The 17906-nt window shown below is 39.4% G+C and overlaps 1 protein-coding gene across 1 annotated transcript in view; it reads right to left on the minus strand.

Annotated features, from left to right (window-relative positions):
- ERC2 (ELKS/RAB6-interacting/CAST family member 2) overlaps positions 1–17906 on the minus strand; it is a 709181-nt gene that overhangs the window by 35315 nt on the left and 655960 nt on the right. Inside the window, exon 14 of the mRNA XM_042979179.1 lies at positions 146–293. Within this exon, the coding sequence (XP_042835113.1) occupies positions 146–293 (148 nt within the window). The remainder of the gene's footprint in view (positions 1–145; positions 294–17906) is intronic.

The raw sequence follows: 17906 nt of genomic DNA on the forward strand, positions 1-17906 counted from the left end.
CTCGGGCCAATTCATTCCTACCTGGTTTTAGCTGCTTGAGCCCGCAGGATGGATGGACATGGGAGAATGAAGAGTAGCTAAACCTAGAGAAAGCACGCAAGGCCCCAAACCCAGCAAGACACACCTTTTGTGCAGGAGGCCCCACCTGCTGCTTTAACTGATGCACGAGTCGATCTTTTTCCCGCTTGAGAGCCATGACTTCTTCCTGTGTCTTTTTCTTTTTGGAAGCAGACAATTCCAGCAAGGCAATATTTGCATCTTTTTCACTGATTGCTGCAAGCAGTGCTTCTTGTCTGGTAAAATAAAGATTATTGTGATCATTTTTATGAAATGTAAAAAAAAAAAACTTGTCATTTATAGTTGAAATGAACCATAGAGCACTGTCTTAATAGGAAGGAATTAAAGACAAAGTAACTCTTTGATTCTTAGAATGGACAAAGTAATTTGGGTCAGAATCCCTGAGACCCATGCACTGCTTCCTCTGCAGGAGCCATCTTTCACTGGCTTCATAGACAAAGCTGCAAATTAGAAATGGAGGGAATCAATCTGAACACCCACTTCTAGGGTACTTTAATGGATGCAGCCATTCATCCATCCACCCACCCATCCATCCATCTACCCATCTGCCAAGTAAAGTTCTAGGTACTCCAAGACAATCCAACAAAACTGGGCAGCAATTTAAATATCAATATATTTTTTTTCATGCAAGATTTTCTTTTGAAGGCAGGCAGACATATTTAGTAGGGTATCCTTTCCATTTTCAATGTAATTAATGATGCTTTCATGCCATTCCACCAAAAACCATTCCCTCCTCAGTCTTCCTTACCTAGTAATTACACCACCATCTACTGAGTAACCCAAGCTCCAAACCTAGAAGTCATCCTTGATTTCTTCCCTCTCTTCTCCACTCAGAGATGATCCATCAACAACTTCAGTAGGTTTTACTCCACAAGACATTCCTTATCTAAACTGATCTACTGCTACCAAACCACTCCCAACCACCAGCATCTACTCCTGCAGCCCACTAGTCTCCGAGGAACAAAGACCACTGGTCTATGTGGAACAAAGATGGGTCATCTTTAAAAACATTATAAATAAGGATTCCACCATTATGTTGCTTGCAAAATCCATTGCATCACTCATTAGACTTGAAATCAGACCCTTTACCGATGCCTGTGACTCATTACACCAACTGGCCCTAACCACCTCTCTGAGGTCATCTTGTGCCCCTTCTCCTTCTGCATTCATTAGGCTCCAGCTCATTTTGTGCCTGAACTCTTTCTCGTCCTTGAAAATGTTATACTTGTCCTCACCTCATAAGCTTTGCCTTTGTCATACCCTCTGACTGGAATGCCCTCACCTCACACAGGTCCTTACCCTTCAGGTCTCAAATGAAATGTATTTTCCTCAGAAAAGCTCTCGCCAGCCACTTTCCCTAACAATGTCTCCCTACCTTTCACTTTGTGCCCAAGCCACTGGACTGTCACATTACACTTTTTCTTCCTATAACTCTCTGTTATTTAAAAGGATCTTAGAGGGATGCCTGGGTGGCTCAGTCAGTTAAGTGTCTGACTCTTGATTTCAGCTCAGGTCATGATCTCAGGGTTGAGGGACTGTGCCATCTTAGGCTCCATGCAATATCCATGATGGGATTCTCTCTCTCCCTCTCTCTCTGCCCCTCCCCATTCCCCTCTTAAATAAATAGACAGATAGATAGATAGATAGATAGATAGATAGATAGATAGATAGGTCTTAGATATCTATTATTTGTTATCCAGACTTGACACTCCATGATATTGGAACCTCATCTATCTTGTGCACTCTGGCTTCTAGAAGAGTACTGAGTACATAGTAAGTGCCTAAAATATTTGTTCAAGAAATAAGTAATTTTACTTTGTACTTTAAAAAAATGTTTGAAGATACCATTGTACAAATCATCCTTTCATTTTTTAAAAAAATTATAATGCTTTGACTCCTTAATCTTTGATCATTGTTTACTCAGAGGAGTATTACAGTTGCCTCCTTCCATCTTACAGTTCAATTTTCTGGCAACATCTGTCACAAATTTCAACATGGAGTTTTGGGGGACTATTTCTGACTAGAAAATGGCTCTTCTGGTGTCTTTCATTTAGTCATTCTTTCCACTGAGGAAGTCTTGTCCCAATCTCCATCACTCCTGCCACATTCTAGATACCCTATAAGACCCCACAACCCTGGGAAAGCCTCTGTATTGGGTATTTTCTTTGTACACAAGTCCCAGGACTAAAACCTGGTCATGATCCTATTTTGTCTTTTTTTAATTCCCGTCACCAGACCAGGCCCCCTCCAGATGTTTGAATAAGATGGTCATTATTTGGATCTCAGAGTTTCCTCCTTTTCACTGCAGGGATTTGTATGGACTTTTCTGGGCCCCACTAATGGCAGGGAGTAGGAGCTTCTGTTGGAGGCTCAGTCAGACATATGAGCAGCAGAAATGTCAGGGAATATGTCCACTTTCCAGAAGAAAGCCAGGGCAGCCTGGACTATCAACAGCAGCATTCAAATCCAGCTTCACACAGCCTGTCTCCTTCTGGATAACATCTTGAGACAGTAGACATGCTTGCCGTTCACAGCTAGTGCATATTTGTACATAAAGTCAAGCCAAAGAGGCTGCACAGCCTTCAAATCAGGGAAAGCCCATTTGCTACCAACTCCAACTTAACTACCACACACCCAAGGTAACTGCAATATTTTACCCCACTCTGCTCCAAATTGAAATGTCCATGTGAGGCTTTTTTAATCTAAACAACCTAAGAAATCATTAGTAAGAAAATTGAAGATTGATAGTAAATTATGCTGCATCTCTACATTTTTTATAGCTATATGCTGCATTTAAAATGCTGATTTAAAAAAATGTGAAAATGTCTGTTTGGAGGCAATTCTCCATGTGTCTCATAGTTCTGCACATTTTACAAGCAAAGACACTACCTTTTCTCACAATTTTTCCAGAATGTTTGTATAGTGAATACCCTCAGAAGACAGAGGTAGTTTCTCCCTTAGGATCAAAGGGAAGACATGCTTACTGCCCTTGTCTAACAGTGTGTCCTTCCAGAGCAAAGGGCAGGCATGTTAACTGCCATTATAAAAGATTCAGATTCCCTAAGCACAGGGTTGTTGTCTTGTAATGCAACCCACTGCATGTACAGCTTTTCATCTGGCCCATCTGCCTTGCCTCCCTGGGACTTGAGGATAGGAGAATTGACATAAATACCCTGATACTGCTCTCTGCACCTTGAGCAATGAAATCTTTTGTTTCTGACCTCAAAGTCTCTGGTCATCTACCACAATCCATGAAACTGAGAGCCAGGCTAACATGCCAGTAGGGAAAACTCTCAAAATCCCTACAGTTCTTGATGCTCATATGTATATGCAAGAAGATCCCCCAAACATAAAAATAGGAAGGACAGACACCAAAATGCTAATAGTCATTATCTCTCATGGTTGTGAAATGGATAAGCTGGTTTTTGCTTTTTTTTCTGCTTAAATCTTCCTGCATTCTGTCTCTCTCACAAAATATCATAAGAGTAAACATTAAGAAATTGCAAATAAAACTTTTCAGTCACTAACTAAACTGCAGGTACATGCTTCAAATACTTGGCATATGTGAAATTTGTTCATTCTCCCATCAAGGTATTTATGTTCCCTCTGTCCCTCTTACTCTTCATGCATAGGTAAGTGCACATACACATACTTTAACGTACACACGTCTGGTACAGTCTACATCATCTCCCACTTGGACAGTTGTAATCATTGTCAAAGTAGGCTCCCTGTGTTCACTTTTATGCTCCTCTGTCCTATAGTCCCTTTTAATCCATTTTCCTCTTTCAGGTCAATATTCAGAATTACACAGCTTTAAAAACTGTTAAAAAGTCATCATCAATCTAAAGAATGACCCTCCTAAACTCCTTTTGCCCCATAATTCTATAATTTAGGCTTTTCCAAACCTAACACTTATTTCTTTGCTTGTAATATCATTGAAAGTCCCAATGAATTATTTTCTAATTATCTGTCAATTCGAAAACCGTCGATCACAAAACATGTATCAATTCCTAATTCTCTACAGATGATACTACTAAATATAGCCCCAAATCCTATTATTATTATTATACTCAAAATACATTTAAAATCATCTTTATAAAAGTACATTTAAAACCACTACTCATCAGCATAATTAATATTCATAGAAAATAACCCATTTTGTTCTTTGTAACATTTTCCTTAATTTTTTTATTTTGTTTTGTTTGCTTTTGGCTAACAAATCTGTTTTATGAATACTGGTATTATACAATCATAGAACACTGTAATTAGTGTAACAAGGACACACACACTCATTTATTTTGTTTTTAAAGTTTATTTATTTATTTTGAGAGAGAGGGGGTGTGTGTGTATGTGTGTGTGTGTGCATGTGCATGTGTGTGAGTGGAGGATGGGCAGAGGGAGAATCCCAAGCAGGTTCTGCACTGCTCTGGGCTCAAACTCAGGAGCCGTGAGATCATGAACTGAGTTGAAATCAAGTCAGATGCTTAACCAACTGAGGCACCCTGGCACCCAGGCACCCTTAGAAACACTCATTTAGGGGCGCCTGGGTGGCTCAGTCGGTTAAGCGGCCGACTTCAGCTCAGGTCACGATCTCGCGGTCCGTGAGTTCGAGCCCCGCGTCGGGCTCTGGGCTGATGGCTCAGAGCCTGGAGCCTGCTTCCGATTCTATGTCTCCCTCTCTCTCTGCCCCTCCCCCGTTCATGCTCTGTCTCTCTCTGTCTCAAAAATAAATAAAACGTTAAAAAAAAATTTTTTTTTAAATAAAAAAAAAGAAACACTCATTTAAATATTATCCATAACTATGATAATTTCTCTTAAAATAACCTGATTGAAACCTACATTAAATAATTCCAGTCTATTTAAACCAAATAGTAATTGGTAGAAAAGAAAAGTATATAAAGCTATAAAAATATGAATACTTCACACTTCAGGATATTTGGAGAGATGTTCTAACTCTGTTAAGGTTGTATCTGGCCATTACCTATTTGTACAGGGATGCCAGGCAAACCAAAGTCTTGTAGACTGACACAACCATTCCATTTGTGTGTGTGTATTTTTTTAAATTTTTTTAATGTTTATTTATTATTGAGAGAAAGAGCACGAGCAGGGAAGGGGCAGAGAGAGGGGGAGACACAGAATCTGAAGCAGGTTCCAGGCTCTGAGCTGTCAGCATAGAGCCTGATGTGGGGCTCGAACTCACAGACCGTGAGATCATGACCTGAACCGAAGTTGGACACTCAACCGACTGAGCCACCCAGGCGCCCCCATTTGTATTTTTTTTAAGCAATAAGATTTATAAAATGAGTTTTAAATAATTCTTTATAAAGCTGATACATTTCAACTAATAATTTAAATTGCTGTTAGCTAATTCTGCACAGTTATGGATCTTTATTATTCCTGCATTAGAAGTCAGGGGCTTTTTGAGGGTAAGGGATACTGAACATACACCTTTTTGAAGATGAAGTTCATTTGCCAGCCCTGTATCAGAGTCTACATTTTTTGCAATTCCCATAAGGAAATTTGCTAATACATCTACTTAAAGCACCTTATGACAAATACTTTACTGAAAATAATGGCAAACATTGTAATAAGTCAGGAAGCTTAAATGTTGCCCCCCCTTTTTTTCCAATAGGGAATTTTGATTCAGCCTTTCAAAGTCTTGGAAAACTGAAATATTTGCAGTTTTAATGCCTCTTTTACATCTACATCTTTTAAAAAGTGTTTAAGCATAAAGGGTATATCCATGACAAGACATTTGGATATAAACTGGAAACACAAAGAAAACTTATTATTTCCTCCATCAAGTGAATCACATTCTAGATTCAAGGCCAGATTTACATTGCTTCAGAAATTGTTACAGTCCCATCAACCTGAGGAAAGTTTCTATAAGTCTAAAATCACCTTCAGCACTTAAACTGTCCTTTCTGTTCACAGAAACATGAAAAGAACATATTTCCTCATCTTTAGATAGTTAGTGGGGTTAAGTATATGCCAAAGGCTTGCAATGTTATCTTTAGAACACTGAAATGCTTCAGTATACAATTACTAAGGTGATCTGTCTATGCCCTAAGATGTAGCTTAAAATATGAAAAGGAAGCCCAAATAAGCTAGAAAGGAAGATAAGATAATGCAAAGAGAAATAAATCTATAAGAGTCTGCTGAATGCCAAACTAAGAAAGGGGACTATAGACAGCATTTTATCAAAGTGCAGCCTAAACAAACGTCAAAGGGAATAATTTCTTTAACAAATATGGGCAACAATGAAGTAAAAAAGGGGGGGGGAATTCTGTGCCCTCACACACATTTAGTCAGGGTTAACAATGGATAAAAATATGTGCAAGAACACATTTAATAACCCTATGCTGTCATTCAGTTTGTAGGAGGTAGTCAAGATACAGCTAATAAAACACCAAAAAAAATGGTTTTAGCCACCCTGAAAAAAAAGAAAAAAACCTCAATGGAATAAAACAAAAGAGGACCGAAGGGTGTCTCCCACCAAGATAAATGCCTTCTTTTGAGTGTTGCCTGTGGCTAACCTTCTCAAAGAGAGCTGCAGAATCCTCTGATGGTAATACATCACTACATCACTTATCACAGTCAATTTAAAAGGGAGCTTTATAAACATTTCTATTTCACTCCCTGTTGCTGTCGCTCTATTAATGATGACTTGAGCTCTGAGAGAGGGTCCAGAATTAATTTTAGGAATTGTAAATGAGGCAGTCCAATTAGGAACTGTTATAAATTGGATGGGGGAAAAGCATTAACACATTTTTTTTCTTGGGGGCTCTTGTTTTAGTTAGCCAGCCCATCTTTAGGAACACATTCAATTACAAAAGCAGATGCTTAAAAAACGCATTCCATTAAGAAATGTTTGGATAATGACATGTAGGGGAGAACCTACATTATGTATGGTGCTCAGCCCGCAGTCATGTTCTAATCATACTGTGGGAAAAAAAATTCCGCTCAATCAACTTTTCCCAGTTAATTACTGTTTTCTTTCCCTCATGACCCTGAATCTTCAACCCTAAGTTCAGTAGGAGGTGACTTAAGACAGACGGTGACGAAAGATCCTGTTCAAAACAGCCTCTCTCTAACCCCTAGGGTGAGGATGGGTGGAGGTTTGCTGTGATCAACCCTGGGGATAGATGCTCCTTTGCCTAAATTTTAAAAGCAGGATTTTTAAAAAAGCATCTTGAGAAAGAAAAGTCTTGTGATATCAATTAATATCAACACTACCCACCAGCAGAATGATGGATTGTGTACACAGAAGGGCCCACGCAGAAAGCAAAGCTGCTCACACAAGGTGGGGCCCACAGGGTGAGATATATTTGAACAACCACAAGTTCCGGCAAGGACAAAGAACAGACCAGATTTGTAAAGGCCAGGCTTTGGCAGCCCAGACTTCTTAATGCGGTTTACTTTCTGTTGCCCACCTAAAACTGACCTCAAGAAATAGTTTACTCCAATTATGGAGAATTTTGTCTTTGAAACCTAATAGCACATGACTGGAATTTCCTAACACAGGGGCCATGAAGTCTTATGGAAGCTCTTTGCTCCATGCAGCAGCTTCTATCCCCCTACTCACTCAGGACGTGACCTAGGTAGGGACCTGGCCCATCCTTGGATTCCTCCAAGATCAGCTAGGCCAGGAAGCTCTGAAGTGGCAACACAGAGTGCTTCAGGACACTAAGACGGCAAATGCTGGTACCACTTGGCATCCTGCTACAAATAGGTATCTGGGAGTCTGAGGCCAACTTTTCTGATATAGACAAGGTCCAAGGCCAGAGTAGGATCAGTGCCAGGAAGAGCTACTACCCTCATCTTAAACTGCTCTCTCCATTCCCATCCCTTGAGAGAAGTGATAAAAAGGCAATGAGGGATGGGAGAAGCCCCTCTTGGAGTCCTGGTAGAAGACATGTGTGTGATATATTACGGAGTACTGTGTCACACACACACACACACCCACACACACACCAGAGATATGAAAATACTTATTTTGATTACTGTAGCCTATTATGATTTCTTGGAACCTATCTACACAAATAAAATATCACTCACATCATTAAGATTTGATTATGGTACTTGATTAAGGTACTTGATTTAGTACCTGAGCTTTGGAATCAAATATATCTGGGTTTGAATCTCAGCAATATCTGTTGTTTCTGCGACCCTGGGAAAGTTACTTACTGACTCTGAAAGTTAGATGTCTTCACAATTGAACTAAGAAGGATGATAGTAACTCTCTCTTCAATCTTTGTGAGAGTTAAATGTGATAATGAATGTAAAGATTCTGTTCAGTGCTTGACGTGACCATACAAATGTTAGCCAATTATTTATTATTACACAACATAGATCCCATCAAATGTAAAGATTCACGTTTTGCATTATTTTCTATCAGGCTCCCCTTTATACTAAACATTCTACACATGCCAGTGGGTTTCTAATTTTCAAGACTGACTCTCTGAAATTGGTTTCTGTTAGGTTGCACATTTGACTTTTATGAAATGGGGTATGTTTTGCAAACAAATTAGTGATTTATTGATTGATTTAAATTTTGGTTATTTAACATACAGTGCAATATTCGTTTCAGGAGAATTCAATGATTCATCACTTACATTCAACACCCAGTGCTCATCACTCATCTAGAGTCCATCTCCCACCCACCTCCCTCCATCAACCCTCAGTTTGTTCTCTATCATTGAGTCTCTTGTGGTTTGTTTCCCTCTCTCCTCTTCCCTCTGCTTCCCATATGTTCCTTTGTTTCATTTCTTAAATTCCACATATGAGTGAAATCATATGGTATTTGTCTTTCTCTGATTGACTGATTTCACCTAATAGCCTAATACTTTCTAGCTCCATCCATACCATTTCAAATGGCAAGACTTCATTCTTTTTGATGGTTGAGTAATATTCCATATATATATAAAACGTGTGTACACATGCACACCAAACACATCTTTATCCATTCATCAGTCAATGGACATTTGGTTCCCTCTATAGTTTGGCTATTGTTGGTAATGCTGCTATAAACAGTGGGGTTCATGTACCCCTTTGAATCTATATTTTTGTGTCCTTTGGGCAAATACCCAATAGTGTAATTGCTTGATCGTATGGTAGTTCTATTTTTACATTCTTGAGGAATATCCAGAATGTTCTCCAGAATGGCTGCACCAGTTTGCATTCCCACCAACAGTGCAAGAGGATTCCCTTCTCTCTGCATCCTTGCCAACACCTGTTGTTTCTTATGTTGTTGATTTCAACCATTCTGAGAGGTGTGAGGTGGTATCTCATTGTGGTTTTGATTTGTATTTCCCTGATGATGAGTGATGTGGAGCATCTTTTCATGTGTCTGTTAGCCATCTGGATATCTTCTTTGGAAAAGTGTCTATTCATGTCTTCTGTTCATTTCTTGACTGGGTTGTTTGTTTTTTGTGTGTTGAGTTTGGCAAGTTCCTTATAGATTTTAGATACTAACCCTTTATCTGATATATCATTTGCAAATATCTTCTCCCATTCCATAGACTGTCTTTTAGTTTCAATGATTGTTTCCTTTACCGTGCAGAAGCTTTTTATCTTGATGAAGTCCCAATAGTTCATGTTTGCTTTTGTTTTCCTTGCCTTTGGTGATGTGTCTAATAAGAAGTTCACAAATAAATTTAAAGGAGAAAATAAAGCTTGAGTATTAACACAGTTCGTTCATCATAGAAGAGTTGCATCCTAGGCCAGCCAGGTCTGACTTGCAATAACTGTTCAATATCATTCCATCCAAACTGATAGGAAAGGCTGCACAAAAGTGGGCAAGATGTGATTTCATGCTGCATGAGAAATGGAAATGTGTTTTGAAAGGTGACCTTTTAAAAGTCAAGGTCAAGTGCAAAATCTAACCAAAGTCAAACAACTTCAAACAAAAATTCTTCCATTAAAAAAAAAAAAAACTTAAAGAAATGGTAAATTTTGAAGGCAGAGAGTGCAAGTGAAATGAAGAGCCTCTGACCCTTCAGCAGGCACACCAGGCACACACACACTAGCACACCCGGCGTTAATGTATAGTTCTCATTCATTCTCATTATTCTCATTCAGTGATGAGAAGGCTTCTCTCTTGACCACTTAACTCTGCCAACGTAGCTTTCAATGTGAAATACACCCAATCAGACTCCCTGGAGGTATTATTGATGACTGATAATAAGAAAACTAAATACATCTAGACTTCACTGTGGGCCAGAGCTTTGCCCAGCACCCACCTAAACTAAACCTATTGTCCATGGATGATTAGTTACTGTCAAGACACTTGCCTTATCACGTTAACTTTTTGGTTGGAAATGAATAATTTCCAGAAAATAAGTCACTGATCTTATATCTATATATCTATATAGATATCTATAGATCTATATAGATATATATAGATAATAGATATCTATAGATCTATATATAGATCTATAGATATCTATATAGATATATAGATCTATATATCTATATAGATAGATCTATATATCTATAGATAATATATAGATAATATATATAATATATAGATAATATATAATATACATATAACATATATAATATAGAATATATATAACATATATATAATATACATTATATATACCCCCAAAGATAATATATTTTAATTTTCCCTCTACTGTATATTTAAGGCTGCTAAGGTTTGTTAGTAAGTCTTTGCACAGAGCAGCAAATTGCCCTCCTACATCTTGAACTAAATATTTCCCTTCTTAATTTGAAATTTTTGTGTTAAATCAAACCTCCCTTTATTTATGCTTACATGGAATAGAATATTCCCATAGGCTAAATTATAATGAAAAACAAAACAGATCGTCATGTCATTGCTGTAAGAGGAATACGAACAGAAGGGGGCACATTCCAGAATTTTGTTAATGCAACATTTGAAGAAAATTGAATTAGGTTCTATAAAGCAGAACTTTGTAGAAAGAAATAAAAAAAAATTAAGTTGGGTGGAAGCAGCTCCATTGTGAAAGTTACTATTCACAGGAAGGAAAAAAGCAGTGCTGCTTCTATACTGGGGGAAGGGAACAGAGTGGTGTGTCTGTATGTGCCGTGGGTAACTGTAGCGGCCAGCAAAAAGCAGGTTTCCAGAAGGGGCAGGAAGCCATGATATCTGATATGGAGGAGAAGCAAACAGATTCCCATCAACTTGAGCTGTTCTCCCTTGCTGTGCCTGCCACAGAAACTGCACAGCAATTTGGGACAACCGATAGGAGTCCTCCTTTGGTAAGCTGATGGCTTTTAAAGAGATTTCAAAGATGTAATTCCTCAAGTAAATCTCTTTGAGAAGTCTGGATTTTAGGTCTGCCATCTCGTGGCCACTGCGATAAATACTGCCTTTTTCCATTTTTTCCCAAAGTAATTACATCTCTACCATCTACATTCTAAAAGGGCACCACAGAGGGTGGTTATTAACAAAATAAACATTAGCCACAGAAGCACTCCATGATGCATAAGGAGCCACAGGGCATTTCACATTCTGATCCTCCTTCTGCACACATTTTTCTTGAGGGAAGCCTAGATTGAAATTATCATTTATCAAATTATCAAATAAACATTCAGTATAGGATTGGCCCTGCTGAGAACTTTGTTAATAGGTGACAGGCATATTTTATGTGCTTTTTTCTTTTAAGAGAAAATTTCAGGGCACCTGGGTGGCTCAGTCATTTAAGCAACCAACTCTTGATTTCAGCTTGGGTTATGATCTCACATTTCGCCCACATTGGGCTCTGTGCTAACACTGCAGAGCCTGCTGGGGGTTCTCACTCTCTCCTCTCTCTCTGCCCGTCCCCTGCTCATGCTCTTTCTCTGTCTCAAAATAAATAAATACACTTTAAAAAAGAGAGAGAAAACTTCATGGACACATAGTTGCTTTCAAATGAATGAAAGTCTCAGCATTTCTGTACCTGCCATACATGAATTTGCTTTGAGAAGATACAGAATAAAATAGATTGTAAATCTAAAGGGGATTCATACCTGAAACCTAGGATGATATGTTTTTTCTGGAAAAAACTTAAAGTCTAAATGACAGAGATTAGAAATACACACTTCAACACTGTGAAGAAGAAAAGTGAGACCAGATTGATAGCAGTTATATGTTGGTAAGAAATTGCTAAAATGCTGCCATGAAAACACACTGAGTCTGTCTAAGGCACACTCACTAACCACTTGTTGCAGGTGTCAATGGGAGACAGAGCAAACAATGTGGCTACTCTCCGCAAGGTTTCACTGATGAATGATAAGCTCTAAACTAAAAAGAGATGCAAAAGCATATTCCACAGCCACAAATTAATTTCAGAGCCCAAACTACAGGAGTATAAAACTATGCATACACATACATACACCTAAAGTATTGCATTGCTAAGCAACTAATTTAAAAGACATACACAATGAGGTGCTACAAAGATCAGCCAGTGAACCCAGAAATAATGAGAAGTTACATCTGTTAGTTGCCCGAAATTTCTGAATTCATGAATATAATATATGAGACACTACCAGCATGCTGCTTCTCAAAGGTGGAGGGAACGTGAAACCAGACAGCGGATGCAGAATGAAAGAGTCTGGTAAACTACCTGAAAGCACTCCACATCTGGAAAGAATCGTGGGGGAACCAGCCCAAGACACAATGGTATAGAAAGCAGTCTCAGATTTACAGTATGGGTGGCCTTGTGGCTCATGGAAGTGAAATTTCCAGTTTGGGAGGAGCGATCGCTTAGAAGCAGGAGTATTTCTGATGTGAAATTAGGATGTCCACTCCCAAGAAACTTGAGTGGACATGTTCCTCTGGGGTAGCTGTTTACTGACCACACAAGTAAGAATAAACCAACCAGATGATCAGAGTCCAGTTCTTCAATTCCTTGAACACGTATCAACTGAGTGCCCACTGCCTACCAGGTATCAGGGAGGAAAGGACAAAGAAGACAGCCACAACTCTTGCTTCTATGGAATTAACCATACGGTAGACCCCAGAGACTCTCCATCTACATTGTCATGATGGGCTGACCCTGAATGGTGCCACAAACCACAGACAAATACTGTTCTATTTCTGTCAGTAACAAATACCAGATCATCAACAAATACCAGGCAAAGAAGAGATCCATGAATCCTGCTTACCAACTCAAAGTCTGGGCATAAGAATTCACATGGCAAGGGGTGCGTGGGTGGCTCAGTCGGTTAAGCGTCTGACTTTAGCTGAGGTCATGATCTCTCTCGTTCCTAAGTTCAAGCCCTCTGTTGGGCTCTGTGCTGACAGCTCAGGGTCTGGGGCCTGTTTCATCTGTGTCTCCCTCTCTCTCTGCCCCTCCCCCACTCACGCTCATTTTTCTTTCTCTCAAAAATAAATAAAAACATTAAAAAAAGAGAATTCACATGGCATGCTCACCCACATGCATCAAATACTGGGATAATTGACTTAGAAGCTCTCTCCCAACCTGTTCTCTTCCTTCTGAATGTCCAGTGTGATGCAGCTGCAATCCAGAAGCTCAAAATAAACAAATAAACAGAAACCCGACACCTCATATTCACAGCCATCAGGCTGAATGATATGAAGTGAATTTTTTTTGTGAGTCAGAAACAGTCAAATATCAATGATGTTGTGTAGTTCAACCTAACAATCTTCTTCTATAATAAGCAGCTTTATTGGTTCTTCATCTGCTTGTTTATAATACACCCCCATAGATAATTTTAATTCTTTATCACTTTCTAACTTCAAAGACTTAAAAGATTGAGGTTATTTCCTCTCCACAATATCAAACTATTAATCTTACATGCACCCAAAACTAACTACCAGAAACAACCCAGCCCAAAGGAGAGAGCCTGCTACACAAATCAGAGCAAGAGGAGGGGAACTAGAAGCCCAGAAAGGTGACAAATCCCAGTCCCTTACTGGGTGCCCCCAGACCTGGGAAACCACTTAGTGAGAATCTTCCCGTGACCAGATCCTAACCTGACACTGATTACCATTCACTGAGATACTGGCCTGGTGACTGATTGCTTTGAGATCAGATCATCTATCTCCCAGGACAGCCTTGAGGCTGCCCTGTGCCACTGAGCCGCAGTGGAATACCTTCCTTTAGATTTGAACTTCAAGTCATAGGACATAAGGCAGGAGTCAAAGAAGAATGTGGCTCAGAACGCTAAATTCCCATTAATAAGAGGACCAATAAAGGAGCATCTTTGAGGATGGTGACACAGTCATGTGTGGTGGCATGAAAGGACTGTCTAATGTCAATCCAATGTCAATCCATGTCTTAATCTTTACACATATGTGAAGAGAACTTACTGTGGACAAGTATTGTGCTAGACGCTATGCAGAAGCAATAAGGGGTATGGCTTGCAAACTGTTCTGGTAAGGAAAACAAATGTATATGAAAAATTAAATCACAAAAGACAAATAATAGTCAATTAATGCCTCCATTGTTAAGACGGAGGATTAACAATTATTAACAGTTATTACTTTGTTTGCTATGTGCATATGTGAGGTGTGAGTAAAGCATGTAGTTTCATTTAGTCCTCTCCAATTATCCTCTGAAAAGAAAGTTATTATTATTCTTATTATTAAGTTGAATAAACTGAGTCTGAAATTTAAGCACATTGCCCAAAGTCACATAGCTTTTAAATGGGGAAACTAGAATTTGAATCCAAGTCTGTGTGATGTGGTCATTTCATTAAAATGCTTGATTGTGGGATGGAACGAACATCCCTTTGGTCTGGGATGATAGTGGTAGGTTTCACAGAATGCAGAGGTGGTTGTGTGGTGTGAAGGAAGGCTGTATTGGAGGGCTATGGAAGGAAAAAAGAGGCTTTCAGATGGGAACAAGCATCTGAGGAAAAACTAAGAGGATTCTTTTAAAATTATATCTATCTTGTGTATTTAGGAGTACCTATTTCCAACTGTATAACTTCCAGGGATGTTAGAGTACCACCAAGGAAAAAAACATAACCCGATTAAGTGATTCCTAAGTAACAAACCAAAGCCTGGCACTTGTTTGTGCTGAAGTTCTCATACATTCACACACACTCATTTGCACATGCATGTATAAGCGCATATACGCTCACTCATGCACCCATGCACATAGGTGAGGACATGGGCAAATATTGTGGGGATAAGATTACCAACACCAATGCCAGGCAATGGCAGCCTTTTATTCTGAAATTAGGTAATGTCCTTCCTCATTTGTGGTGTTAAAATGCCCTTTTATCAAATGATGGTGATAGAGTTAATATTTAAATAGCCTTATTTAATTTAATAGCTTAAATAGGTAATCAAGCTTTATGTTGTTTTCAAAAATATTTTTTCACATTATTGGTCCATGACACTCAAAATCTAGAAAGCATTCATTTGATTGCTGAATATTATTATAATTAGGGTATGTTTGAGGAACATCTGGCCATTCCCTTTTACCCTGCATAGATGAGGGCTTGTCATTCCTTTTGAAAAGTACTTGACCTTTCACTAAATATTACTGAGGTTTCCAAGCAGGGTGCCTTAGAAAGTCATGTTGAACCCCAATTGTTCTCACTAAGTGACGCTTTCTTTGATATCTGTTACAGACATTGTATCCTTAGGATATACATAGAGAGTAATCTTTTATTTCACAAGTAGACCCTGCCATGCATGAGGTCCAGGTCCTTCTCAGGCCCTCAGTTAGCAGAAGAGGAAAGAAAAGCTAGGTTGATCAACATCAACCCTTAGGAATCTAAAGGGGGCCAGAGGGACTAGTATGACATATGAGATACCCCCTCTCCTTTCATTAGATTTTTAATGCAATATATGCATATGTATGGAGCCTGGGAAGGTTTAGGAACATGGTAGTTATTCCTCCAACTACTGGCTAAAGTGAATACAGATGAGGCTTACTCCCCAGGGACCCAAAGATTTGAATTAGGACCTAAGGATGGAAGTCACAGGTAGGTAAAGCTGATGTCAATTCAATGACAGAAAGACCTCTGGCTAAGTCACAGCTATCAAACAATAGCACAAGATGCCTCATTCCCATCTGTGAAAGTATCTGTGCAGACAACAGAGGACCATGTCAAGCAATTCCCAGAGAAAGAATTCTAACAAAAGATGAGTGGTATGACTAAATGTGTGTTTTGGTTAGGTTTCTTTGGATTCCAAGCTACAGAAACTGATTCCAGCTAACTTAGCAAAGAGAGGGAGTATTTAGAAGGACACTTGGATAGGTCAAGGAAAAAAAAAGAGCTAACAAGTGAGTCTTAGGAAGGTCAATGAGAAAGAGCTGCAGTATCCTCATAGCAGGAAATTCCAAATTCATCTTAGAAGACATACCATTTATAGAATAACTCTGCTACAACCTCAGACTTCATGGAAAAAGAATATTTGACCTTCCTAGAAAGAAAATAGATTAGCCCAATGCAGTCAATCAGCTACAGCTGGGGCGGGGTGGGGGGGGGGGTCCCTATCACTGGGAACCAACCCTAAACAAACGTATTCACATCAGAAGAAAAGGGGATAGCTAGGGTTTGAGGGCCATTCTCATTGGCAATTACTTCAATAATCTTACAGCCTGAAGGGTCTATTTCAGTGGTGTGTTGGAACTGGCTGCCACTGGCTAGTGAGAGTCAGTTATGTGCATCTCTGTCCAATTCTATGGTCAGTCAGTACCCTGGCCATGGCAGGAGCATTTACATTATGGAAATTGGCAAATACTAGCAATCAGGGCTCTTCCCCCTCCCCTGTTGACCTGGTTTACCAGCACACTATTGGCCTATTTCAAGATTATTGAACAGTCTTGCCAAGACTGGTATCCACCCCAGAGAACATGCTACAGATCCCACAATAGAGAATATCTAGCTAACACTGCCCAGCATTTTTTCTGCGCCAAACACTAGACTACAGCATTACTAGCTAGTATAATGCTATAATTCTACAGCACTATAACACCATACTATACGCTATACTATTCTAACTCCTCTCTATATATTAAGTCATTCAATCTGCACAGCCATCTAATGAAGCAGGTGCTATTATGTCCCCATTTACAGATAAGGAAATAGAGACAGAGGAGTGAAATCACTTGCTGGAGTTCACATGGCTAATTAATGGCAAAGTGGAGTTCTGAACCCAGTAAGGCTATAATTTAATAAGTCTCAAAATAAAAACAGACAACGTGGTCGAACTGTTGTTCTAAGTAATGATACCACTGACACAGAAAAAAACAGACAACCCAATCACTTTGAACCCAGTGAGAGCTTGGTTGAATTCCAATAAAAGGATCTCACTTTAGTCACAAAGCTGCTGTCAGTGAGAGCAACCCAGGACAGCTCACAACTAGTGCTTGGATGTTCATCCCTTTCAATTGTTGGAATGCCTGTGGACTAAAGCCAAATCTAGGGCTGCTACAACTCGAGAGATCCAGAGTGTATAGTGCCAGAATTCCCCAAGTGAGTGGTGGCAGCGTTTCAGGACTCAGCGGTCAGTGAACCACCATGATGCTGCAAGCACCATGAGAAAGGGGAGATAGGTCTGAACCTTCAACCCACCTCCCCCGCTGGTACTATTGGGTAAATAGAAAGGAGGGGACTCATAGAAAGACAGTCACCTGATTTTAGATGTGTGCCTTGGACAAGTCACTTGACATTATACATCTTAGCTGTGGGGCCTGTAAAATGAAAATAATGTTACCTACTTCCACAGTCACTGAGCGCTTCAAATGAGATGACCCACAGGAAAGCACTTCATAAACTGCAAAATCTCATGAAAATAGTGAGCATTACTATGGGCAGTATCCCTACTCACACAGCTGTGGTCCCTGAAGCCCAAACAGCGATGGGTACAGCTTGATTCA

Source organism: Panthera tigris, chromosome A2, assembly GCF_018350195.1.
Source record: "Panthera tigris isolate Pti1 chromosome A2, P.tigris_Pti1_mat1.1, whole genome shotgun sequence".
NCBI lineage: Eukaryota > Metazoa > Chordata > Mammalia > Carnivora > Felidae > Panthera > Panthera tigris.